This window comes from Phascolarctos cinereus, unplaced genomic scaffold, assembly GCF_003287225.1.
Source record: "Phascolarctos cinereus isolate Bilbo 61053 unplaced genomic scaffold, phaCin_HiC Scaffold_726;HRSCAF=1367, whole genome shotgun sequence".
NCBI lineage: Eukaryota > Metazoa > Chordata > Mammalia > Diprotodontia > Phascolarctidae > Phascolarctos > Phascolarctos cinereus.
Genome location: NW_027556098.1, coordinates 384,400,638 through 384,427,125, shown reverse-complemented (window position 1 = coordinate 384,427,125; position 26,488 = coordinate 384,400,638). Strand labels below are relative to the sequence as shown.

Genomic DNA, 26,488 nt, shown 5'->3' with positions numbered 1-26,488 from the left:
TTTTGTTAATAAAGTAGTATGTTCTTTATTTACCTCTTGAAGTTGTCATTGGACATGCAATATTCATGGAAAAACAGGTCAAATCAGACATAAATTAGGCTCAGCCCTGTGGGGGCTGCAGACAGCTAAGCGCTCACTTTCTTCTCTTTGTAGGTTGCCATCATCTTCTTGATTTCAGCTATTGCTTTCCCTGGATTCAGTCCCTGGTGGGGGAAGGGGGGGAACAGAAACAGAACATGAAGAGATCCCATCAACACTGACTCAAGAACTCGGGACCCCTGGCCAATTTCTTCAGCCACCTCTGCTGCAACAATAGTGGTATAAAATGTACACATCAACTCTGCCAAGTAAACTTATGGGCAACAGGGCCACGTCACTGATTTCACCAGGTGCTCCACTAGGTCCACGTGGGGCGCACATGAGGTGTGCTCTGCCATCCGGCCTGACTTAGCGTGGATACAGACCCAGCCCAGCACAAGGTTTTCAGGCACTGCCCAAGAGAATCTAGAACCCTGGGAGGAGCAGCGCAGGCCTAGCCTGGGGGGGACCTTCCCTGAGCCCCTCCCTGCTGAGCGCCCCCCACTCTGCATGGCCTCAGGTGCTAGCCTTGGTGCAGGCTTTGTGTGGTGCTCCCCACCCCCAGAAGACTGTGAGGCAGGGACCCCGGTCATTCTGCCTCTGGTTTCCCTACCATGGAGGTTGGGTCTGGCACACAGCAGGTTTGTTGCACAGAACTGAATCAAAGTGCAATGGTTAAAATCCAAGTTTGGACTGAAGAGATGCCAAGAGATAAACAGAAAGAGCTGGCTAATGTGAAATCCTGGAAGCGCACGCCCTCGCAGGACCGACACTGGCAGAAGCCAGCTGCCAGACACTCCTCAAGAACATCGGAGGCCCCTGATAAGTGGGGGCCGATTATCGTCACAAGACAACTGCTGGCCAGACTGGCTAACCGGTGCTGGCATTAGCTGGCCTTCTGTTACGACATCCGGCAAGGCAAGCCCAGGTTTCTGAAGTGGGAACCGGGGAGAAGAAGAAGCCTATCCATGTCTGGTCCATGTCTGGTAATTCCAGGCAAGGAAATCATCAGAGCTTAGTCACCCCAAAAAGAAAGCGCTCAGTGCCTCAAAGATGAATTCAGAGCAAAATCTAAAACCTGGGGGGCTGGTGACAAGGCCCAGAAGAAAAGCTCTGTGTCACTTCCTGCTCCTACCCATCCACTGGCAAACGGAAGCTCCTCAAGGGCAGGGGCTGGTTTTATCCCCACATCTTTAACCCCACATAGGTCTGGCACACACTGGGAAATTCCTTTTTGTTAGCTTGTCTGAACCTCTGATTCCACCAGCACAGGGAAAGCCGGGTGAGCTCTTCTCCAAGGCTGATGGGCACCTTCTCTGCAGTTTATGATCTTACAGAACTTCCTGTGGGCCCTGAGAGGTTCAGAAATCTGCCCAGGTCACAAAGCCAGTCTATGTAAGAGGCGGGACTTGAACCCAGGTCTTCCTGGCTGGGGACTACTCCCTCTCTGAAATTCCTTTTTAAAAGCCCGACCCATGAATCTCAAGTGTTTCAAACCAGAAACTGGGACCTCTTTTGAGAAGATGGCATGCATAGACTCTCTCAGCTCACTTGCCTCTTATATGTACAAGAGGAAGGGACAGCGAGTTACATTTAAACCAAACCAAAAACGTGACCTGTAATCATGCTGACTGGGCATAAATCAAACCCCCATAAGGAAAGGAGCACTGGACGTGAGCTGGAGACCAGGCTTCTAGTTCTGGCTTGGCCACAGACATTCAGTGTGACCTCTGATGATTCCTCAGCCTTCAAGGGACCTCAGTTCCCTGCTCTGTAAATTAAGGCAGCTGGACTAGGATCACAGATCTGGGGCTGGAAGGGCCTTCTGAAATAATCTAGAACAGCCCCTTCATCACACGGATAGGACTCCGAGGTCCAGAGAAGTGACATGGTGCCATGGGGACACACACACAGCAGGATGCCAAGGCCGACTCAGCCCCTTCCCAGCTCCAGCTTTCCATGATTCTCTGGAAGCCGTGTCCAGGCGCTCCTTGCTCCTGCACTCCAATGGGTAACCTAGAGTCCATCCCTGACAACAGCAGTGGTACAGGTGGAGAAGGCTGGCTGTGGGGTCTGGGAGAGCCGGCTTAGGCCCCGCCTCACACGCTGGAGGTGTGAGTGAGACTAAGTTACAGAGGAGCCGCTGACTGTATGTGTGGAGGGATTTTCCCACGCTGATGAAACCTCAGGTCCTTACAAACAAACACTCCCCCACCCCCAACCCCAGCTTCCCTCTCCCATATGGATACAGAATAATTTTGGCAGCTCTTTCCAGGAAATGAGCACGTGCATTTCGTTTTCAGGTTGTGGTTTTACTGTTCTCTCTCTCCTGTCTTGTTCCCATCCAGGCTGCACTGAGGACTCTGTACCAGCCCACCCCTCGGCACCCTCTTGTGGGCCGTCTTTCCCTGCTAGAATGTAAGCTCTCTGAGGGCAGGGACTGTCATTCCTCTGCTTGTATTTGTATCTCCAGCGTTCAGGTCAGCAAGCACTTAATGCCTATTGACTTGACCTGACTTCGGGTAAAGCCACACAGTCCTGACTACTTATCCAGAGACTGCAAAGATGCCTGGCTGAGTTTGGGCGAGGCAAAGGGAAGGAAGACCCCATTTCTGGACGCTGAGTGTCCTTTCCAACCCAGACATGCAGTCTCACCGTCACTCACTGCACCGTGGGCCCACAGCTGAATTAATCAAATGCTTCAACAGGTAGCCCACTCCCCCATGGGACAAAGAAAGGCCAGACAATTCTGATGGCTCTGAACACCGAATACCTTAGGGCAGGTCCTGGTACAGTTCATGATGGTGTGACACCGGTACAAAGAGAACGGGTCCTGTAGCTGGGCCAGCCGCTCCTCTGTGAAGTCGTCCCTGGAGTCAATCATCCAGCGATAGGCCTAGAAAAAGAGAGCCCACAGGTCACAGCCAGAAGGAGGAAGGAAGCTGCTGTCTGGGGCATCAGCCTGAAAGGATATCTTTACTGGGAACGTGCTCTTGTCTGCTGGCCTACCCACCCGATCCAATCCAATCCATGTTTATATATGTGCTGGGGCTATGAGTAAGAAAAAGACAGCCCCAGCTTCCAAGGACTTTACAGTCTAACGGGGAAGGTGAAAAGGTTCTGAGGTCGAGTTCTCTGAGAAGCCCTCCCAGGCTCCAAGGCGGTGCCCCATGAGCTCAGCCCTCCTTTGACCTCCCATCGATACTGCAGCCATGACCTCTGTCCGTCCCGAGTGTCACTCTGGAATAGAGATGTTTCTCTACTTCTTCTCCCTCCAATTACGGCAGGTCTGGCCCAGATCAGGCATGCTTGATAGAAATTCTTGATTCATTTCAATAGATATTTATTAACCACTGTTCTGTGCCAGTAGGGGGCCCGTAGGTAACAATTTAATCTCCACGTTAATAACTATGTGTACTTTGTACAACACTTTGAGGTTTACCAAGGGAGGCATGTCACATGCTCTCAAAGGGCTTATAGTTTCAAGATAGAGAAGGATGAGCAGAAAAATCATGCTAGGAGGGAGGGAGAAATCAGTTTTGTCCTGGGCTGAGGAGGGACTGGTGGTGGCCAGGGAGGCTTCTGGGAGGAGGGGGCAGCTGAGCTGGGTCTTAAAGGAAAGGAAGAGAGTTCATGCCAGGCACAGGGGAAGATGTGAACTTTTCTTTGGCAGATCCAAAGAAAAGTCTACATCCTGAGACGACCAACCAGCATGTCCCGCCTACAACAGGCCTGGCAGGAGGCTGACACCTGGGACAGACTCAGCAATTGTCAGGCCTGCTGGACTGTTCTGAATATGACAAGGAAGTGAGATCTTTTTAACTTCCCATCAGCTTAGACTGTCTGGCCAGAGCCCTAGTGAAAGACATCTTCAGATATGTGACCTTTTGGGGGACCACTTTCAGGCTTGGGGCTAGGGTGACCATCAAGTTACTTCTGTTTTTGTTAAGAAAAAACATTTGCTTTTTGAGCATCATGGAGCCCGTGAAAAATCTTGACAGCAAACTAGCCATACCAGCTGTTTGCACAGAAACAATAAAGCCCCGAGTCCTCTCCGTGGTGAATTCTCCATATGGTGTAAGGTTAAAAACCAAAACCCAACCCTACCCAAATCTGATTCTGTTTTGAGTAGCCCCTACCACAAGCCTGCCTGGATTTCCTGTCTTCAAACCAAAACCCTCACTCAGCCCTGGAGGTCACCTCTCCCATGGGGGTATCCTGCTCTCTCTGGCTTGTCTCAGCCAGGCCCTGGGGGAGGGGTCAGGAAAACTGTCACAAACAGAAGCCAGAGCCAGCAAAGCAGGCTGGCATCCAGCCAACTGCACAAGGAAGCCTGCTGTAGAACACCTGTGTGTGCAGCTGAACCCAGCGGTGAGCACACTGCGAGCAGAAATGTGCACTGGGGAAGACCACCACACTGCAGATGAGGGATCTGAGCGCCCTCGTGGAAGAGAGGACAGAGGCGATCACGTCTTCTCCCATCAGAGTATGTCCTCTCCAGGCCTTCCTGGGGCCCTCTGTCCGCAGCCCTTCTGCTTTGTTGCCCCATCCCTCCCCTGGGTTACACTTCACTGTGGTTCAGGCCAGCCCACCCCCGCTCCTATTGGCTCCTGAGCCCCAGAGCGGGGAGCAGGGCTTGCTTCCGTCTCTGCATTCTCAGCGCCAAAGCGAGCACTTCAGATGTGCATGGTGCTCAGCACGGTTGTAAAGAAAGTAAAGTTAATTCCTCTGTCCGTGCAATGGTTTTCTCTCTCTCTCTCTCTCTCTCCTCCTTTTCCCCCTCATGTTCTCTACCGGGGAGGAGATCCAGTGGTAACTCAGCCACCGTCCTTAATTAACTTCATGAACAGAACATAAAGCTTCCATGAAGCTAGCGAAGGGGCAGGGGTGGGGCGGGGGACCAAACACACAGACGGACCCAGTGGTCAACAATATGCCCAGAGGAACAGAGCGGCCTGGGCACCAAGGCCTCTTCATCGGCTACTCTGCCCACACCGACTGACCATTCCCTTGGGTCTCTGGACCACGGGGTCCCCGAGGGCCCCGCCTTACCTGCATGAGGACTGCGGGGCCCAAGTATTTGTCTCCATTCCACCAGTAACTGGGGCAGCTGGTGCTGCAGCAGGCGCAGAGGATGCACTCATAGAGCCCGTCCTGAGGAGAGAGAAGATGCGGCAGGGCTGGAGCAGAATGTCGACAGGGACTTTGTTTTAAGGGACAGAGACGGGGATGGGGCCAGACCTGGTCTAGGCAGGGAATTCCCAGATGAGGAAACTCCCCTTACTGATGCGGGCTGGCGCCTTCTCTACCATCCAGTCTCGAAGAGCCGTTCACAGCAGTGAGATGTCAGGAGCCTTGCCCAGGTCACCAGTGATATGGGGGAGAAGGACCTGAACTCAGCTCACCCTGAATCCAAGGCATCCGGCCCCTCTCACATACGTTATAAACACAAAGAGCCCCTCGGGGCCCATGGGCGCAGGGGGAGGACGATGGGGAATCACAAGGACCCGCTTCAAGTGCCTGCCCTGTCCCTCTGGACAAAGTGACTTCCTTTCTCGGGGCCTTGCTTTCTCTACAGGATCTTTTCTGTTGTTTAGTAGTGTCTGACTTTCTGTGACCATCTGAGGTTTTCTTGGCAAAGATACTGGAGTGGTTTGCCATTTCTTTCTGCAGCTCATTTGACAGATGAGGAAACTGAGGCAAACAGGGTGAAGTGACTCACTCAGGGTCATACAGCTAGTGAATGTCTGAGGCGTGATTTGAGCTCAGAGAGGAGTCTTCCCGACTCCAGGTCCGGCACTCTGTGAGCTGTGGCGCCACCCAGCTGTGGAATGAGAGGACTGGACCAGGCCAGACGACCTCTAAGGCCTCTGACAGCTCTGCTCTAACCTTCTATGTACCATCCTAGAACACCTCAGAGGAATGGAGCTGTTTCCCAGACCTACTTGTGTGGAGTTAGGACTAGAATCCTAGGCTCTTGGCCCCCAGGAATATCTAAGGAAGGACGAGCACCCTTTACTACTTCCTTCACTCAGAACTAAGATTTCCAGGAACCTCTACCATCTAGAGCCCTGCCCTGTACCCTGAGAACCAGGAAGTGAAAAAGGCCTCTCACCCACTGAGGCAGCTGTCAGCTAGCTGGTGCACTAACACACTCACGCCTCATTTCCTGGAAGACACCCACAGACCATCTCTTAGAACCTGATTCAATTTAGACATGATTCTAACCCCTTGGGTTAGCGGGATTATTTTTCAGCCTACGTTAACTGAGGACAGGGGCTACAATGGTAGCTCCGGTGACCAAGGAGAGCTTGTCAGCATGGGGGGAGTGCACAGTCAGAATGACAACCTTTAAACACTGTTCAGTACACTCTGGTTAAGGCAGGAATGTGTAGGGTATATTTCAGAAAGATTTCCGTTGGAAATGATCAAAATAAAATAAAAAGGGCCTTGCTATTTAAACAGCTGAGCTTTAGTTCTTTGGAAAATCACTTCTATGACTGGCAGGGATGCTGGGTAAATGCAGTACTGCTGACTGACAGCAGCCAGGAATCCCACTAGAGGGCCCGTCTGACCAGGTGGACAGCTGAGGCCAGACTCTGGGCTCTGTGGTCAGGACCGGCTTTATGAAAGAGGATGTGCCTACTTGCACCTGGGTCCCAGGCAATGCCAAGAAAGTGAGACACCAGAGAACTGGGTGACCTGGCTTCAGCCACGCCTAGCACATGGAATGGCCTCCAAGCATCTCCCTGAGTCACAGCCTGGCCTCTGGCCTGAGACTCTCTGGTCATCCTGGGATGGTAGCCCTCTCTAGAACAAGAAAAGGCTGGAGGACCAAAGTCTGGTTCTGAGTCTCTGCCTCTGGAGGGTCTCAGGGCATTTGTCCCGTGTTCTAGGTCTGCCGACAGCATCCTGAAAAGCAACCACGCGTCTCCTGGCCTCACTTCAAAACCACCGCACTGACAAAGGATCCTAACCCGCCCCCAAACCAAAGCACTAAGCACAGGAAGTAATACCAGCTTCTCGCGATCTTCTATGGACTGAAGATATTGCTCCTTGCCACCCTGGGACTCATCCTTTTTCTTTAAGTAAGGCTGAATGGATTTGTACTGAGCATAGAAGTTATTCAGATCCTGAGAAAGAGAGCAAGAAATAAGTGAATTAAATCCCACGGTCCTATCTCAGAGGAATTTGGGTAGGGAGTAGGGGGAAGGGAACAAGCATTTATTAAGCAGCTACTATATGCCAGGAACCATGTTAAGTTCTTTACAAATATTAACTCGCTTGATCGTCACAACCCTGGGAGATAGATGCCCTTATTACCCTCATCTGACAGATGAGGAAACTGAGGCAGATAGCAAAGAAGTGACTTGCCCAGGGTCACACAGCTACAGTGTGTCTGAGATTGGATTTGAACTCAGATCTTTCTGACTCTAAGCCTGTGCTCCATGCCCTACAGTGCCACCTAACAGCACCAAGACCATCCTGTCAGGTTTCCTGGGCCCTTCTCTGACTCCAGCCTCTTGCTCCCTTGCTCTCCCTGCCATCTGCTGGCAGGCGTCAAACCTAGGAGCCGCCTCGTTTCTCTGGGGTCAGGACCAGTTATTTCCAGAAGCGCTGTCTCTCCAAGTGGAAGGTCTGCGGTCCCTCTACCACCCAAGCAGGCCGAGGGTCTTCTGGGTTTGCTGGCTTATTTTCTCCCTCTAGGCAACATTCTCTTAGGTCCCAGCATTTCTGTCCCTCTCTTAGGAGTTTCCTTTGAGTGGAGAAAACCAGTGCAACTCATTTATTAAGTCTCTGCTGGGTACAAAGCATGGTTCTAGGTGCTGGGGTCACAGAAGCAAAAATGAAGTAGGTTCTGCCCTCAAGGGGTTTATATTCTAACAGCAGGTCACACAAGTGCAAAGATAAACAGAAAAAAGAGGGAGGGAAGGATCTGAGCAGACAGTGTCTGGGTTGGGAATGGAGAGGCAGAAGGGAGGAAGATGCTCATGCCAGGCAGGGGGCCAGAGCATCGTAAGCAGACAGGCAGGGGGGGATGGGATGCAGATCTGGAGAACAGGTAGGGGGCTAGCTGGGCTGACATGCAGAGCGCATGAAGAAGAGTGATATAAAGTAAGTCTGAGGAGGGGGCTGGAGCCAGATGATGGAGGGCTTTGAAATGCCAGGCTAAGGGATGACTGCGCTTCATTTCAGAGGCCACAGGAAACCGCTAACAATTCTTGGGCAGACGACTGAGCAGTTACGTGGAGGATGGGCTGGAGAGACTGGAAGCAGGGACTCCTGTGGGAACCCACTGTCCAAAGAGAACAGAGGAATCTGAAGAGTGCCCTTACCTGTCCGATCTCAAACATGAGAGCGATGGGAACTTACCGGGACGAGATCCTTCACCACATACATGTGGGGGAGAGGGTAGATTTTAGAGACTTTGCTGAGGTTGGAGTCGATTCTTCTGGTGCAGGCCAGCGTGTTGCCCCCATTAATGTTCATTGCACAGGAACCACAGATGCCTGCGAGAGACAGAGCCCATCTGCTCACTCCCAGTGGGAGGCCAGTCTCCTCATTTCTCACCTGCCACCCTCCTTCCTTGTGCTGCCACCCTGACACCACCAATGAGGGCTGCCTTGGTTAGCCACTCGAAGGCTTCAAGGCAGAATCAGCCGCAGCCGTCCTTTACTTGTGAGACACCACGCGCTGCAGCGGTTGGGGGCTCATTTACCAGACAGCTGATATCTGCTGGTCACTGTCTGGCTTTCAAAGGAGGAATGAGGAACTAAAAGCATTAAGAAGCAATCTGTCCAGTGGCTAACTCACTACAACAACAATTATTAAGTGCCTGTGGTGTGCAAAGAGCTGTGTTTGGAAGTCTGGATAAGACCAGGTTCATTCTTACAATGCAGTAGGTACAGATAAGACACCCACATCATTACAGGATGCTAATCACAGAACTGGAGATGCAGGATGTCATGGCTGGGAAGAAAGAGCCTTAGAGCATATCCAAGCTGAAAGACGCGCACGACATTACAGAGGGAGCGCAGGAGCCACCTGGTCTAAACCCCTCATTCCTCAGATGAGAAACTAGAGGCTAGAGAGGCAAAGTCAATTATCTTTGGCAATCTCAGACCTGGAAGGCACTTCCTTCAGAGCCAACGGAGGTCACAGGTATGAAGCTTGTGCAGCAAGGAAGGAAAGAGATTAAAATTGAATTGGGAAATGTTTGACAAAGTAAAAATAAATTAATCAATTTAAAAAATACAATAAAAAATGCAGCGCAGATGTTTTCTAAGTCAATATGCTACCCACAGGGATTCGTTCAGCTGATATAGGCAGGCTCAGAGCTCCACAAGATGCTCCTCTGCAACACAGGTGTGTCTGGGCACTTGTTCTACTGAAAAATACTGACACATATCGACAAAGCATTTTTAAAGAATCCCTGCTATGACCCTCCAGCCTTGGCTCGCAAACCCCCAAGGATGAGCTCCTCCCTTCCAGAGGCAGCCCATTTCCCTCAATTCCTACCCCCACGCCTGGTTCATACCTCATTCCAAACAGAATGGGTCCAGTCCCAAGGACAGCCCAAATCCCTGTCGATAGCTAGCTCCAGGCCACTCCCTCTTAGTCTCTTGGTCTTCTCTCCTTTCACACTAAGCACCCCCAGTTTCTTCACATGATTCTTATGAGATGTGATCCCACAGATCGATCCTCCCCATCCTCGTGGCCCTGTCCTCTGAAAGCTCTCGCATTTATCAATACCCTTCTTAAAGCAGAACCAAGGACTGCACATAATCCTCCTGCTAAGATCTCCACCAGGGCAGGACATTAGCCCAAGGCCACACAGGTGCTAAGTAGCAGAACTGGCACTCAGATCCTTATTCCTCCAGCCTAAAACCTGTTTTTTTACTACTCTGTTTTGCCCTAGATACTTGCTGACCAACACATGTATTTCAACCCTCCTGCACAGTACTTTCCCTGAAAAAAGGCCATCATTTTCACTCAAAGGTCTGTGTCTGACTGTGGGTCCCATCCTGTCTCCCCCCAACCCTCCACTTTAGGAGTTTACCAAGATTAGCAGGGAAGGAGGGTGCAGCCTTCATTCAGACAAGGGGCACCACACTGGTCTGGGGTTTGCCTCCTCTCAGTGCTGCCTCTGATACTGTTGCAGCTAGTTTCAGAATTCCTTCTTTTCACTATGATACCCTTGGAAGGAGCTTTCCAGTGATTAGGCTCACAAAATCAGCTCATAATTATAACTCACTGGCGAAGATGGCAGAGTGAAAGCAGTGACTTGCTTGAGCTCTCCTCCAAACCCCTCCAAATACTCATAAAAAATGGGTCTAAACAAATTCTGAAGCAGCAGAACCCACAAAAAGACAGAGTGAAACAAATTTCCAGCCCAAGACAACCTGGATGATCGATCAGAAAGGTGCATTGTGCCGGGCTGGGAGCGCAGCGCAGCACGGCGTGGGTGCACAGGCCGCAGTGTGGGCGCGCAGGCTGCAGCAAACCTGGAGCAGGCCTCAGAGGACTGAATCTTGGGCAGCTGTGGAGGTTTCCAGACTCCTCAATCCACCAATGCCAAAGACAAATTAGAAGGTCAGTGGGAAAAGTCTGTTTCTGTCGGTGCCTGAGAAAGGAAGGCGGGGTTTCAGCTCCATTCCCCAAGAGCGTGGCCCTGTGGGGGGCAGCTGCTTCCCGAGCTTCCGGCCCACAGACTGAGGGGGAATCCAGTGGCTGATCAGAGAGGGATTGCAGGGATCTCTTTGCCAGTGCTGAGGCAGGAATCTCTTGCTTTGCCCGTGTTTGGATCTGGGCCACAGTTCTGGGCAGCGGTGCTGGGGTGAGGAGGAGTGCTGGCTTGGTGGAGCTTGTAGTGGTTGTGGAGAGGAGCCCCTCTCACAGTTACAGGACAGAAAGGAGTACTTGTAGTCGCAGGCCAGGAAAGGAGTAAACACCTTGCCCCTTATCATACCACCTTGGAAGAACTGAAAATTTACAGGTCCCTACAAGTATCTCTGAAAACAGCTGTACAAACCCCCGAAGCTTGGGACAGTACATTCTCCACATTGGAAGCAGATTCGTACCTTAACAAAGAGTTTAAAACTCAAGTAATTGGCCGGGATCATGAGCAAGCAGCGCAAAAAGAGTCAGACTATATTATCTTACTTTGGTGAAAAAGAAGACCAAAATATACAACCAGAAGAAGACAACAAAGTCAAAGCCCCTACATCCAAAGCCTCCAAGAAAAATATGAATTGGTCCCAGGCCATGGAAGAGCTCAAAAATGATTTTGAGAAGCAAGTTAGAGAAGTAGAGGAAAAACTGAGAGTGATGCTAAAGGAGACCCAAAAAAATACTGAAGAAAATAACACCTTAAAAAATAGCCTAACCCAAATGGCAAAAGAGGTCCAAAAAGCCAATGAGGAGAAAAATGCCCTAAAAAGCAAAATTGGCCAGATGGAAAAGGAAGTCCAAAAGCTTACTGAAGAAAATACTTCCTTAAAAATTAGAATAGAGCAATTGGAAGATAGTGACTTTATGAGAAATCATGACACAGTAGAACAAATCCAAAAGAATGAAAAATTAGAAAACAATGTGAAATATCTCATTGGAAAAACAACTGACCTGGAAAATAGATCCAGGAGAGAGAATTTAAAAATTATTGGACTATCTGAAAGCCATGATCAAAAAAGAGCCTAGACATCATCTTTCAAGAAATTATCAAGGAAAACTGCCCTGATATATTAGAACCAGAGGGCAAAATAGAAATTGAAAGAATCCACAGATCTCCTCCTGAAAGAGATCCCCAAAGGAAAACTCCTAGGAATATTGTAGCCAAATTCCAGAGTTCCCAGGTCAAGGAGAAAATATTACAAGCTGCCAGAAGGAAACAGTTCAAGTACTGTGGAACACAATCAGGATAACACAAGATTTAGCAGCTTCTACATTAAAGGACCGCAGGGCATGGAATATAATATTCCAGAGGGCAAAGGAGATAGGATTACAACCAAGAATCACCTACCCAGCAAAACTGAGTATAATCCTTCAGGGGAAAAAATGGTCATTCAGTGAAATAGAGGACTTTCAAGCATTCTTGATGAAAAGACCAGAGCTGAATAGAAAATTTGACTTTCAAATACAGGACTCAAGTGGAACATGAAGAGGTAAACAGGAAAGAGAAATCATAAGAGACTTATTAAGATTGAACTGTTTACATTCCTGCATGGAAAGATGATATTTATAACTCATGAGACCTTTGTCAGTATCAGGGTAGTTGGAGGAAAAAAATTATATGTATGTATATGTAGATAGATAGATAGAGGGCACAGGGTGAGTTGAAGATTAAGGGGTCATATCTGGAGAATAAAATTAAGGGATGAGAGAGGATTAGATTTGGAGAAGAAGAAAGGGAGAGGTAGAATGGGGTAAATTATCTCACAAAAAAAAAAACAACAGAAAAGTCTCTTACAGTGGAAGGGGAAACAGGGGAAGGTGAGAGGGAATGAGTGAATCTTATTCTCATAGGATTTGGCTTAAGGAGGGAATAACATACACATTCAATTGGGTATGGAAATCTGTCTTACCCTACAGGAAAATAGGGGGGAAAGGGGACAAGAGAGCAGGGGATGATAGAGAGGAGGGCAGATTGGGAAAGGGGTTAATCAGAAGTAAATACTTCTGAGGAGAGACAGGGTCAAAAGAAAGAATAGAATAAATGGGAGGGCAGGATAGGATTAAGGGAAATAGAGTTAGTTTTTCACAACATGTCTACTATGGACGTGTTTTGCATAACTGCACATGTACAACTTATATTGAGTTGCTTGCCTTTTCAATGAGGGTGGGTGGGGAGGGAGGAGGAAGAGAAAAAATTTGAAACCTAAAGTTTTAAAAACATATATTTAAAAAAAATGTTTTCACATGCTACTGAGAAATAAATATAGGAAATGGGGTACAGAAGTCTATCCTGCCCTACAGGAAAATAGAAGGGGAAGGAGATAAGAGAAGGGGAGAGAGACAGAAGAGAGGACAGAGTAGTGGAAGGGATATTCAGAATGCATGACATCTTGGGTGGGGGAGGGGGGAGATGGGTGAAAATTTGGAACTCAAAAACTTGTGGAAGGGAATGTTGAAAACTAAAAATAAATAAATTTATATTAAAAAAAATTTAAAAAAAATTGTTATCAAAGTATTAAAAAAAGAATTCATGAACCCCCCCCCCAAAAAAAAAACACTCACTGGCTTCTGGCCATGACAAATCTGTTTCTCATTAGGCAAAGGCCTTCACTTTTCTGCCTGGACTTTATTGTTGTTGTTTTTTGTCAAACGGGCCTAAACTTATTCTTGTGTTTCTGAAGAATCGTCCAGGGGAGAAGTTACTTAAAAGTATCTGACTGAATACAGAAAAACATTTACAGGACAAACGTTTCCTTGAAGATCAGAATAAACCAAAGGACCGATCCAGATGTCTGTCCTGTCTCTGCAGCTTTAGCAAGCCTCTGATCATTTCCAAGCTTGCACTCTTGAATCAAAGTGACCTGTGATTCTGAGTACCATCACCAGGAGAGAGAGAGCCCAAGGGAGAGGAGACTTCCCCTCACAAACTCCCATCAGCCCCATCCTGGCCGGCTTTGGTTTGAGAACCAAAATATGAAAGCCACCCCCTCACTCAAAGCGGAAGAAACATATACCTTCTCGACATGATCTTCGGAAGGTCAGTGTGGGGTCCATCTCATTTTTAATCTTGATTAAGGCATCCAACACCATCGGGCCACATCTGTTAAGGGAGAAAAAAAAAGGGAACACTTATCTTTCAGAAAGTTTAGCTATCCTGTTCCACCTTGCTTCCTACTTGGCCATAAAGACAAACTGTAACATGTAATTTGTTTTCTGGGTAAATATTTGTTGAGGAGAGATTTATTTTTTCTCCCTCATTTCCACTGGAACTAATATTAGGATATGGAGGGTACAATATCATATATATATTAAGCACAATTCTATATTGAATATACCAGATACATTTACAGGAAACAGAATGTGAAAGAATCAGATTACTTAAATTATCATTATTATTTTAAAGAATAAAAACCGAGACAATAAATTCACTAAAATAGCTTTTGACAAAAAGTTATTTATAAAGCAGCTGCTTTAATTTTATTTCCAAAAAGGTACACTAAGTGGGATATACAATGAAATTATTTATTTTAGTAAAGATGATGTTTACTGCAATAAACGCCCCCCCCCCCCTTCTTTAAAGCTAGAACTATTTTAAATTTCAGATCCCATTTCCAGGAGGTGGCCACTAAAAATTTAAGGAACATGGAACTTTGAACTAGAAAAGATCTTAGAGATCATCTAATTCACACCAAACTTAAGCAAGTAAAAATACAGTTTTGCTGATACCTTTGGTTTTTACATCAATTACCTCTGGATATTGGCCAACTGTCCTTCCCTCAACAAACACTTCCTTGTAACAAAGAAAAACGGCCAACACAGTGCCTAACAAGGTAGAAACATTCCTCCTCCAGTTACTCTTCCTTCTCCTCCTCCCTCTTCCCTCCTGCAGGAAAAGATTGGTCACCCAAATCACTCCACATTCAGATTTGAGTTCTTTTTATTTATACTAATATAATCGTTGTGTATATTGGACAGCTGGGGTGGCCCATGGAGAGAACACCGGCCCACAGCCAGGAAGATCTGAGTTCAAATCTTGCCTCAGACATTATGTTACTCTGGGCATGTCACTTATTCTCTCTCAGCCTCAGTTTCCTCATCTGTAAAATGGACATAATAGTAGCACCTTCCTCCCAAAGTTATGAGGATCAGATGAGTTAACTGTAAAGTGCTTACTTAGTATAATGCCTGGCACAGGGCAGGTGCTATATAAATGTTAGTTGTTGCTGTTACTATTATACTGCTTTCCTGGATCTGCTTACTCCGTTCAGCATCTTCACTGAATCAATCACTTTCACAAGTTGGAAAGAATTCCCGAGGTCATTAAATCTCCCCTCCCAGCCACTGCAGGAGCCCCCGCCCCACAAACCTGATGAACGGTCTCCTGGCTTCTGCCTGCACACACTCCATGGTGGATGGCTTGATAATTTGGGCAGTGCATCCCATTACTGAACTGCGATAATTACTGTAAAGTTGTCCCTCCCACTGGAGCTAAAATTGCCTGCCAGTTTCTCAGATGATGTGGTTTCCCAACTCTTCACTTTGGCTGTCCTTCTCTAGATGCAATTCATTAACTGACCTATTCTGCAGAAAGTTTATTAACATTCCTCTCAGAACGTGGTTTCCAACCTGGACCATCCAACTGGTTGGAGCACCACAGAAGAGGCGTCTAAAGCAGGGGTGGGGAAAATGCGGCCTTGAAGCCACATGTGGCCCTCTAGGTCCTCAACTGTGGCTCTCTGACTGAATTCAAACTTTACTGTGAATTAGGATGCTGGGTCAAAGGGTATACACAATGTTATAGCCCTTTGGGCATAGCTCCAAATAGCTCTCCAGAATGGCTGGATCATTTCACAACTCCAACAATGCATTCGCGTTCCAATTTTCCCACATCTCCAACATTTATCGTCTTTCTGTTTTGTCATGTTGGCCAATCTGATAGGTGTGATGTGGTACCTCAGGGTTGTTTTGATTTGCATTTCTCTAATCAATAGTGATTTAGAGTAATTCTTCATATGACTATAGATAGCTTTAATCCCTTTGAAATCTGCCTGTTCATACTGGCTCTAACTCTTCAGTGGTTATGAACGCAGTGGAAGTATGATTAAGTGCTCTGTGCTTTAGCAGAAAGTACTCCCTCAGAGACCAAGATTACCGACTCCGCTCCGCGCCGCTCCCCCCCCCCGGCCCTGCATCATGACAAGCAAGTGATTTGTTTCCTGTATTCATCCACCTTGGCATGGTGCACCCAGATGGTAACATCATGACTTTTTCTCTCATTGGTGATCTTCACCCAATGCTCTCAGTCTACCCTGACACCTCGATTGCCTTACACATGTATTCTTTCTACCCCATTTCCTCATCCCCACTCTTCACCTCTTGGATAATGTATGTCCTTCCAAAACAAAAACGGGTCCCAAGCCACCATGTCTCTACTGATTTTTTAAAAATAAATTTTAAAAATCATGACTGACAGTCAAACACGAACATTTCCAAATGGCCTGAAAAGAATAAGACTGCATATGGAGTCACAGCGTACCCCAATGTCACTCCAGTAGCATCAACACCACCTTCCTTTTCAGTGGTGTCTCCACAATCTGTACCAGGGTATGTGGCTACACAACATGCATGAAAAAGCTATGAGGGCTATTAGTGGACTGGATGCCTCAGTGAGTCCGAAAGGCGACAGACAGCTCAGCTGAGTTGCAGGTGCCACATGTTAGGAAGGATGGGAACAAAATACCATTTGCCCAGATGAGGAGAGTCAGAAAGTCAAAGGATTCAAGAGTACGTTGTGTAGGTAGATTAGTCAAATGAAATGGAGAGGTTTGGCTTGGCCTGCACAACAGAAAACTGCAGAGGGCATGCTCACTGTCTTTGGGTCGTTGTGCAGAAGATGGGACAGACTCGTTCTGCTTGGCCTCCAGAGGCAGAGCTCAGCTCCATTCAGGACAAGCCTCCTAACCCATGGAGCTATCCCAAAGCAGAATGTCCTTCCTCATAAGCTCCCCATTGCGGGTCTTCATGCAGAAACTGAGTGAGAGAGTCTGGGACACCAGAGAGGGCATTCCTGTGCAGGTACGGGCTGGAGCTGATGATCTCTGAAGGGAATGAACATTCTCCAGCAGGAGGAGCTTCCTAATTCCACATCTGTGATCTTATGATTTCAGAGATACCTGGGCTGCTCTATGGCGTCCATCATCACTACATCAGCATGTATATGGCTAGGGACGCAGTGGAACCCTGGAGACTTAAACACACCAGTCTGATAAGAATACGTTGATAAGGGGCTCCTGTCACAAGTGTAATTTCATCAAAAAGTTGTCTCTCATTTAGAGGCCGCTTCTGTAGACTTTTCCCATTTGGTATTGTCATTTTGAATTAACCACCAACCCCATCACCAGAACATGGCCTGTCCTTCAAAACCCTGTTCTGGCCCCAAGTTCCGGCCCCAGCCACTCACTTGTTCAGATCGATTTCATAAGTCTGCATTCGGGGCTTATCTCCAGGCTTGTCTGGGTCCCATCTGTAGATGGCAAACTTCTTGAGGCGGGGAGCTGCAGCAGTTGCTGTCTGGGCCCCTCGGCAGGCCTAAAATGAGGGGAAAGAAATCACAGAAACAGGAATAAACAGTTTGCCAAACATGTAATGATAAACTGTTTCAAGAGATATTATTATTATTTTTTTTTAATTTTCAGGTAATTGGGGTTAAGTGACTTGCCCAGGGTCACACAGCCATTAAGTGTCAAGTGTCTGGTCTGAGGCTGGATTTGAACTCAGGTCCTCCTGACTTCAGGGCCAGTGCTCTATCCACTGTGCCACCTAGCTGCCCCAAGAGATATTATTCTAAATCTACTATTGGGATTAAACATTAAAAAGCCAGGAGGACGTGGGTCCAAGATGGGAGAGAAAACGCAGCAAGTCACCTAAGCTCTCCCCAAAACCTCTTTAAATAATGCCATAAGATAATTCCTGGAGCAGCACAACCCATAAAAGGACAGGGTGTAACAATTTTCCAGCCAAAGACAACTAGAAGGTTGGCAGGAAAGGTCTGTCACACCTGGGTGAGAGGGGAGCACACCGGCACAGACCAGGCCCCAGCAAAACTGGCAGTGGGCCTTGGGAGTTACTGAATCTGCAGTGGCAGCAGCTGCTTCCGGAGCTGTCGGCCCACATACGGTAAGGGGGTCGAATACCTGACCAGAAAAAGATTACAGGGGTCTCTTTGCTGGAATTGGGGGCAGGACTCTGTTACTTTGCCTATACTCAGATCTGAGTAGCAGTCCCAGAGCAAGAAGGAGCACCAGCACACCACAGCTTGCAAGCTGCAGGAGAGAAGGGACCCTCCTCATAGTTCCAGGACAGAAAAGAATGCCTGTGGTCCCTCACAGACCAGAGCATAGACCAGTAAAGGAGTAAACACCTCTCCTTAGATCATACCAACTTGGAAGAACTGAAAACTTAAAGGTCACCAGAAGTATCTCTAAAAACAGCTACACAAAACCGCTGAAGCTTGGGACAGCACACGCCTAAGGAGAAGCGCCGTACGTTAACAAAGAATTAAAAGTCAAGTGACAGGCTGGGAAAATGAACAACAGAAAAAAAATCTGACCACAGAAAGTTACCATGGTGACAAGGAAGATCAAAACACAAAGTCAAAGCTCCTACATCCAAAGCCTCCAAGAAAAATATGAATTGGTCTCAGGCCATGGAAGAGCTCAAAAAGGATTTTGAAAAGCAAGTAAGAAAAGTAGAGGAAAAATTGCGAAGAGAAATGAGAGTGATGCAAGAAAATCATGAAAAAAGAGCCAACAATTTGGTAAAGGGGACACAAAAAAACACCGAAGAAAGTAACACCTTAAAAAACAAACTAGGCCAAATGGGTGGGTGTGTGTGTGTGTGTGTGTGTGTGTGTGTGTGTGTGTGTGTGTGTGTGTATATACACATATAAACAAAAACAATGAGAAGAATGCATTGAAAAGCAGAGCTGGTCAAATGGAAAAGGAAGTACAAAAGCTCACTGAAGAAAATAATTCCTTTAAAATTAAAATGGAGGAGCAGCTAGGTGGTGCAGTGGATACAGCACCAGCCCTGGAGTCAAGAGGAACTGAGTTCAAATCCGGCCTCGGACCAACCACTTGACACTTACTAGCTGTGTGACTCTGGGCAAGTCACTTAACCCCACTGCCTAGCTCCCCCCCCCAAAAAAAAAATTAGAATGGAGCAAATGGAAGCTAAAGACTTTATGAGAAATCAAGAAAAAAATCAAACAAAACCAAAAGAATGAAAAAACAGAAGACAATGTGAAATATCTCACTGGAAAAATAACTAACCTGGAAAACAGATCCAAGAGAAATAACTTAAACAAATTATTGGATTACCTGAAAGTCCTCATCAAAAAAAAGAGCCTAGATATCTTTCAAGAAATTATCAAGGGAAATTACCCTGATATTCTAGAACTAGAGGGTAAAATAGAAATGGAAAGAGTCCACTGATCACCTCCTGCAAGAGATCCAAAAATGAAAACTCCCAGGAATATTTCAGAGCTCTCGGGTCAAAGAGAAAATATTGCAAGCAGGCAGAAAGAAACAATTCAAGTATTGTGAAAGCACAGTCAGGATACCACAAAATTTGGCAGCTCCTACATAAAAGGATCAAAGGGCTTGGCATATGATATTCAGGAAGACAAAGGAACTAGAATTACAACCAAGAATCACCTACCCAGCAAAACTGAGTATAATTCTTCAGGGCAAAAATGGATATTCAATGAAATAGAGGACTTGCAAGTATTCTTGATGAAAAGACCAGAGTTGAATAGAAAATTTGACTTTCAAATATAAGACTCAAGAGAAGCATAAAAAAGTAAACAGGAAAGAGAAATCATAAAGCACTTAATGAGGTTAAACTGTTTACATTCTTACATAGGAAAAAAGTACTTGTAATTCATAAGAACCTTCTCATTATTAGGGCAGTCAGAAGGAGTACATATAAGCATATATGTATAGACAGAGGGCACTGGTGTGAGCTGAATATGAAGGGATACCTAAAAAAATAAGATTAAGAGGTGAGAGAGGAATGCATTGGGAGAAAGAGAAAGGTAGAAGGAGGCAAATTATCTCGCATAAAAGAGGCAAGAAAAAGCTTTTACAGTGGAGGGGAAGAGGAGGGAGGTGAGAGGGAGTGAGTGAACCCTACCCTCATCAGAACTGGCTCAAAGAAACATACATACTCCAGTGGGTTTAGAAATCTATCTTACCCTACACTAAAGTAGAAAGGGAAAGGGATAAAAGAAGGGGGGGTTGATAGAAGGGAGCGCAGATTGGCAGAGGAAGAAGTCAGAAGCAAAACATTTTTGAGGAGGAACAGGGTGAAAGGAGAGAGAGAGAACAGAATAAACAGAGGGGTAAATAGGATGGAGAGAAATACAGTTAGCAACAGTAACTGTGAAAAGAAATTTTGAAGCAAGTTTCTCTGATAAAGGCCTCATTTCTCAAATATACAGAAAACTGACTCAAATTTACAAGCCATTCCCAAATGATCAAAAGATATGAAGGGTTTTCCGGTGAAGTAATTAAAGTTATCTATAACTATATGAAAAAATACTCTCACTACTGATTGAAGAAATGTAAATTAAAACAATTCTGAGGTACTACCTCACACCTATTAGGTTGACTAACAGGACAGAAAAAGAAAATGAGAAATACTGGAGGAGATGTGGGAAAAATGAGGCAATAACGCACTGTTGGTGGAGTTGTGAACTGATTCAACCATTCTGTAGTGCAATTTGGAACTATGCCCAAAGGGCTAAAAATCATGCACACCCTTTGATCTAGCAATATCGTTACTAGATCTGTATCCAAAAACAGATAAAAAAACAAAAAGGAAAAGGACCTATATGTACAAAAATATTTACAGCAGCTCTTTTCTAATGGCAAAGAATTGGAAATTGAGGGGATGTCCATTAATTGGGGAATGGCTGAACAAACTGTGGTATATGACTGTGATGGAATATTATTGTACCATAAGAAATGATGAGCAGGATGCTCTCAGAAAAACCTGGAAAGAGTTACATCAGTTGATGCAAAGTGAAATGTACTGTGTACAAAGTAACAGCAATATTGTAAGATGATCAGCTGTGAATGACTTAGCTATTCTCAGCAATACAGTGATCTGAGACAACTCTGAAGGACTTATGAAAAATCTACCCCCAGAGAAAGAAATGATAGTGTCTGAATACAGATTAAAGCATTCTTTTTCACTTTTTAAATTTTTCTTGAGGTTTTTTCATCTGTTTTCTTTCACAACATGACTAACATGGAAATGTTTTACATGACTACACATGTATAACCTGTGTTGAATTGCTTGCCTTCTCAATGGGAGGGGTGGGAGGAAGAGAGAATTTGGAACTCAAAGTTTTAAAAATGAATGTTAACAATTGTTATTACATGTGATTGGGGGAGAAGAAAATACTAAACAAAAAAACCAATCAATTTCAAGGTGTATACACACACACACACACACACACACACACACATATAAAAAAAATAAAAATCCAGTCACTTCTGTTGTCATGGAAAGGACAAGGGGCTAAGAGTTAGCAGAAAAGACCCCTTGTTCCAGGTCTACCACTGGCTCACTGGGTGATCCTGGAAAGTCCCTCTCCCTCCTTGGGCACATTTCAGTCCATCTGTTAATGAACATTTATCAAGCACTTACTATGTGCCAGGTACTGTGCTAAATGCTGAGGGCCCAAAGGAAAGCAAAAACATAGTCCTTCCCCTTAAGGAGGTCACATTTTGCCGGGGGAGACAACACGCAAACAATGACGTCCATACAAGATCTACACAGCGTTAAGCAGAAGGTGATCTCAGAGGGGAAGGTATTATTAGCCTCTGGGAAGATGTTGTGGACCAGAAAGGCCTTCTGCAGAGGTGGGGTTTGAGCCAAATCTTCAAAGAAGCCAGGAAACCTTAAGGGGGGAGGGCTGCAGATGACGAAACCGAGGCTGAGAGCTGAGGGAGTTTACCCACCATCATTTAGCATGGATCCAGTCCAGGACCAATGTTCCTGCGGCTACCTCCTCGCTTCCTCAAGCAGCCGCTTGCACGTGCACCATGGCAGCACGGCGTGTGGTCTGACCTGAGCAACGCGAGGCTGTTCAGGGAACACAAAGGCAATGCCATGACCGGGCCTGACTCCTGAGAGTGTTGGCCAAGTTCCCAGCTCTCACACTCCAGTTTGCCTCTCTCAACTTGTTCCACCATTTGTAAAATGGCAAACCCGGCCCACAAGGTTACCGTCTACATTCTGAAAACATTCAAGCACTAGACAAGTTTGAGCCAGTCTAATTTTATTTGGGGTCACATTCATAGTGCATTCCAGGTGGGTCACTCATCTATCTCACATGGAAACAGGTGGGCCTATTACCTTAGAATCACAGACACCAGTACTCGCAGGGGCCTTGGCCACCCCCATTTTGTGCTGATTATGGGAATTCCTTCAACCAACATATCTGGCCTCTGCTTGAACACCTATGGTGCTGGTACTTCCCTGGAAGATGGCCCCTCTATTTTGGGGAGCTCCACCACCAGTAGGGAGTTTCTTGCATTTAAATATGTCTGTGACTTCTCCCTGGGTCTGTCCTCTCAAACCTCATCTACCAAATAACATTTTTAGTAGAAAAACCAAGAGGGTCTCCTCAGAAATGGTACCAATCAAATGAATAGCACCCCAAAAGCTGGGCAACGCAGAACGACGATGCCTTTCTCTAGGCTGCCCAAGTCTTTCTTTGACAACGTAAGTAAAAACTAACCAAGCAACCAAAGAACCCATCAACCCTGGCAAACCGCACTCCCCTCTCCTGAAGTGGCTCTGTGCATGCTAGTTCCCCTCCGGTGTTCCTCTGGCAGGAAGGAAGACCCTTCTGTTGCTTCGTTGGTGTATCCCTAGCGCTGGACACATCCTAGGGGCTTAATTAGTGTTGAAATGAACTGGACAAAAAGCCACCCTTGAGGTGTCTGCCTCAAGATGGGCAACACCCTCCATCATCCTTGAGAGCCCGAAGATGGAGGTTTCAGGGTCACTGATTTGTGCTGCATGGGGCCCTGCAGACCACGAGGCACGGCATCACAGATCTAGTGTTAAAGGGATCTCAGAGGCCAGGCCCCATTTACAGGAGAAGAAATGAAGAACCAGGGAAGATCACTGACTCTGACCCAAGGTCAAAGAGATAGGTATCCCAGCACGGAGACAAATTCAGGTCTCCCAATTCTAGGACCAGCACTCTTTGCACTAGACAAGGCTATTGTTCAGTTAGTGCTCACAAGATACACAGGAATTTGCCATCTGAAAAACAAGAGAAGAGAGGCATAAAATAATTAGATACTGGATCTGGGGAAGTAAGGAAGACAGTGAGTTCCAAGCTGTGCTAAAGATTGAACGATGTTCCTCAAGGACGAAGAAGTTCAGCCAGAAGAGTCTAGAAAAACTGAGAATTTGGAGAAGGACAAAACACTAATTTGTTTTGAGGGCTGGAGAGTGGGGAAAAAAGGGGGAAAGGGCCCTGTCAGTGAGATGGAAAGTCTAGCTTAATTCTGAACTCTGCCAGCCTCCACTAAGAAAACCTTTCTGCTTCCTCAAACTGGCTCTTCTATAAGAATAATCGACAAATATTTGCTGAGTATTTACCAAAAGTCAGTTGGCAAGATAGCCTTGTAAAATAAAATTCCTGCTCTCAAGGAATTTATCATTTAATTTTAGAGAAAAGATCAATAATTGGTCTGGAATGCAAACCTCTTTTTTATAGCTCTTACCTCCTTCTCCTATCTAAATCTGAATGATTTATTCATCTGGGAAGAAAACGGAGAAGAGCTGGTGACAGAGGAAGACTGGAAGGGGACTATTTGGAGACTCAAGTTTGAGATGCCCGAAGCCAGCATACATTAGGGGTCTACTGTGTACACAGTGCTCTGCTATGCCTGTGAGAACACATAAAAGACAGTTCCCGCACCCCAGGAACGTATGTCCTGCTGAGGGCTGGGAGAAGGACGTACACATACACAGATGAGTAAAATACAGAGTTTAATGGGGCAAACAAGAGATCCAAACAAAACTCCTGGAAAATCTGAAGAGAATCCTCTGAGCTGGTGCATGTGGCTGAGTACGGAGGAGAAGAGGCAGGGTCTGAGAAGGCAACATGGAGGAGAAAGCACCTGAACTGAACCTTGAGGTAAAGACAGGTATGGATGAAGGAGAACTTCTAGGCAATGGGGACGACCTCAAATGTATGGGAACGGGACATGAAATGCCCACTTCAAGGAACATCAATTAGTAATGCAGTTTGGCTGGCATGTACAGTGTGTGCAGAGGGTAATGGGAAATAAGGTTGAGAAGGAAAGGTGGAGACTAGGGCATATATGCTAGGCTCAGGGGTGGATAGATTTTATTCCTGAGGCAACAGGGAGCCATTGAAAGCCCGTGAGCACGTGACACGGTTATGTTCTTAGGAAGGTCATTTTGGCCACTGTGCGAGGTCAACTGGAGCCTCGGTGGTGGAGTTCAGATGCCTAAAACTGAATATCACAAAGTGCTAACTTGTGCCATACAAATACTATCTAAGCTCAGAGAATACAGCAATCAGTACGGCGTATTGGAAAGTCCCTGTGGGGTGGGAGGCCACTGGTACCCAGGAAAGGAAGCTGCTCTCCAGGGTTCCACAGACTCTCACATTCCAGTGCTAGTATCTCCTTTCTAGATCACAGGTAACACAGTTATAGAGCTAGAAAGAATCTTAATGATCATATGGTCCAAACTTTTCATTGTACAGTTGAGGAAACTGAGACCCAAGGAAGCTAAGCGACCTCCTCAAGCTCATACAGGTAGTAAAATGGAGATAACTGAAGCACTACCTACATCACAGGGTTGTTGTTTACAGAAAACAATGACAAAAGCACCTGGCAATTCACAAAGTGCTGTGGAAATGGGAGCCAATCCTACTATTCTCAATAATAATGTTGTTGTTTCAGTCCAGTCTGATCCTTCCTGACCCTGTTAGGGGTTTTCTAGGCAAAGACACGAATGATTTTCCATTTCCTTCTCCAGTAGATTAAGGCAAATGGAAGTTAAGTGACTTGCCCAGGGTCACACAGCAAGTAAGTGTCAGAGGCCAAATTTGAACTCAGGTCTTCCTGACTCCAGGCCTGGTGCACTGAGCCACCTAGTTGTCATCGATAAGGTAGGCAATGAGGACGCCACCAAATCCTCATTCTTAGCACTGAAGAGATTCTTCTGAGAACATTTCTGAGCAGTAAAACTCAACCCTACCCACCGAACACATTTTACTTGTTTCTAGGAGATTCTAAGGTCACAGTCATACTGAGATTGCAACAAAGCCAAAATTAATTAGTTCGTCCTCAGGGAAAAAAGGGTTTGAGCTCATTCTCATGGCTACTGACATCAAGTCAATTCAACCTAACAATAAGGTACACAACACCTTTGTTTGCTCAGCAACCACAAAGAAAATGAGTAAATAATTTCTTTGAGGGAGCAGGAAGTTAATTATTGATAGCTAATTTAATGCTCATTCTTAGGTGAGACTATACCCAGCACCTGAACCAAGTGACGGATCCCATGAGAGACTGAAGTACAGATCCAGGGAACTGACCTTTGAATTTCCTTCCAGATCTAAGATTCTGAGATGCACGGGAAGGTTCATGACCAGCCCAAGTTTACAAAAGGGAAGTGGAGGAAGAGAGAAAGACAGTGGAAAAAGCATGAGATTCAGCGTGGTCCCGACAGTTTAACTAGCTGTATGACCTTGGGCGAACCACCTTTCCTTGTTGGGTTCACTTTATTTATTTGCAAAATGAAGAGGTTATACTAGATGACCTCAAACACAACCAGCTCTGATATTGTATGTTCTAGGTCACCCCAAGTCCTGACATATGTTCTAAGGGCCCTCCCAGCTCAGACATTCTGGGTTCTGAGATCCCTCCGAGCCCTAACATCCTATGTTCTATGGCCCCCCCCCCCGCTCTGACATCCTGGGTTCTAAGGGCCCTCCCAGCTCAGACATTCTGGGTTCTAAGGGCCCTCCCAGCTCTGACATCCTGGGTTCTAAGGGCCCTCCCAGCTCCGACATTCTGGGTTCCAAGGGTCCTCCCAGCTCTGAAATCCTGGGTTCCAAGGGTCCTCCCAGCTCTGACATCCTGGATTCCAAGGGTCCTCCCAGCTCTGACATCCTGGGTTCTAAGACCCCTCCCAGCTCTGACATTCTGAGGCCCTTCTCGGTGCTAACACGCTCGATTCTAGATCCCTCTCAGCTCTTTGTTCTAGGTCTCGTGGGTTCTTCTATTCTCGGTTCTAGGCCCCTCCCAGCGCGGACACTCCACGTTCTACGTCCTGCCCTTCCTCGTTCCACGCTCCCTCTCGACGCCCTCCGGTCTCCCGCCAGCTGGGCCTTGATCCTGCGTGTCTCCGCAGCCCCCCAAGCCTCAGTTTCCCCGCGTGTAAGGGGAGGGCGCTGCCCCACGGATTCCCCGTGCTCCTCCCAGCTCTGTCGTTCTATGATCCTCGGCTGCTTCCAGCCCTCCTCGTCCGCGCCGCTCCGATAGGCCGGGCCTCACCTGTACCCGAAACCCGGGAAGCAGAGCGACCCCCGGGACAAGACTGCGCTTCAAGGAGACTCCGACCGCCGCCGCCATCTTGGCCCGTGACATCACGCTCGCCCCGCCCTGCTCTGGGG

At 46.8% G+C, this 26,488-nt stretch overlaps 1 protein-coding gene across 1 annotated transcript; it reads right to left on the bottom strand.

Moving 5' to 3' along the window:
- SDHB (succinate dehydrogenase complex iron sulfur subunit B) lies at nucleotides 1–26,488 on the bottom strand. Its single transcript, XM_020972718.2, has 8 exons — nucleotides 26,370–26,488; nucleotides 17,210–17,337; nucleotides 13,764–13,849; nucleotides 8,452–8,588; nucleotides 7,095–7,211; nucleotides 5,131–5,232; nucleotides 2,852–2,974; nucleotides 1–203 (listed from the first exon to the last, which is right to left on the bottom strand). The coding sequence occupies exons 1-8, from the start codon at nucleotides 26,460–26,462 to the stop codon at nucleotides 126–128; spliced, it is 864 nt and encodes a 287-aa protein (XP_020828377.1). The 5' UTR covers nucleotides 26,463–26,488; the 3' UTR covers nucleotides 1–125.

What these genes read in the sequence shown, in the direction of transcription:
- SDHB (XM_020972718.2), bottom strand. Translation starts at nt 26,462, where the DNA reads ATGTCACGGGCCAAGATGGCGGCGGCGGTCGGAGTCTCCTTGAAGCGC. An exon ending in TGGTGAAGGATCTCGTCCCG is followed by an intron (nt 7,212 to 8,451) that starts GTAAGTTCCCAT and finishes TCTCTTTCTCAG; the next exon opens with GATCTGAATAACTTCTATGC. An exon ending in TAGAAGATCGCGAGAAGCTG is followed by an intron (nt 5,233 to 7,094) that starts GTATTACTTCCT and finishes CTCTCTCCTCAG; the next exon opens with GACGGGCTCTATGAGTGCAT.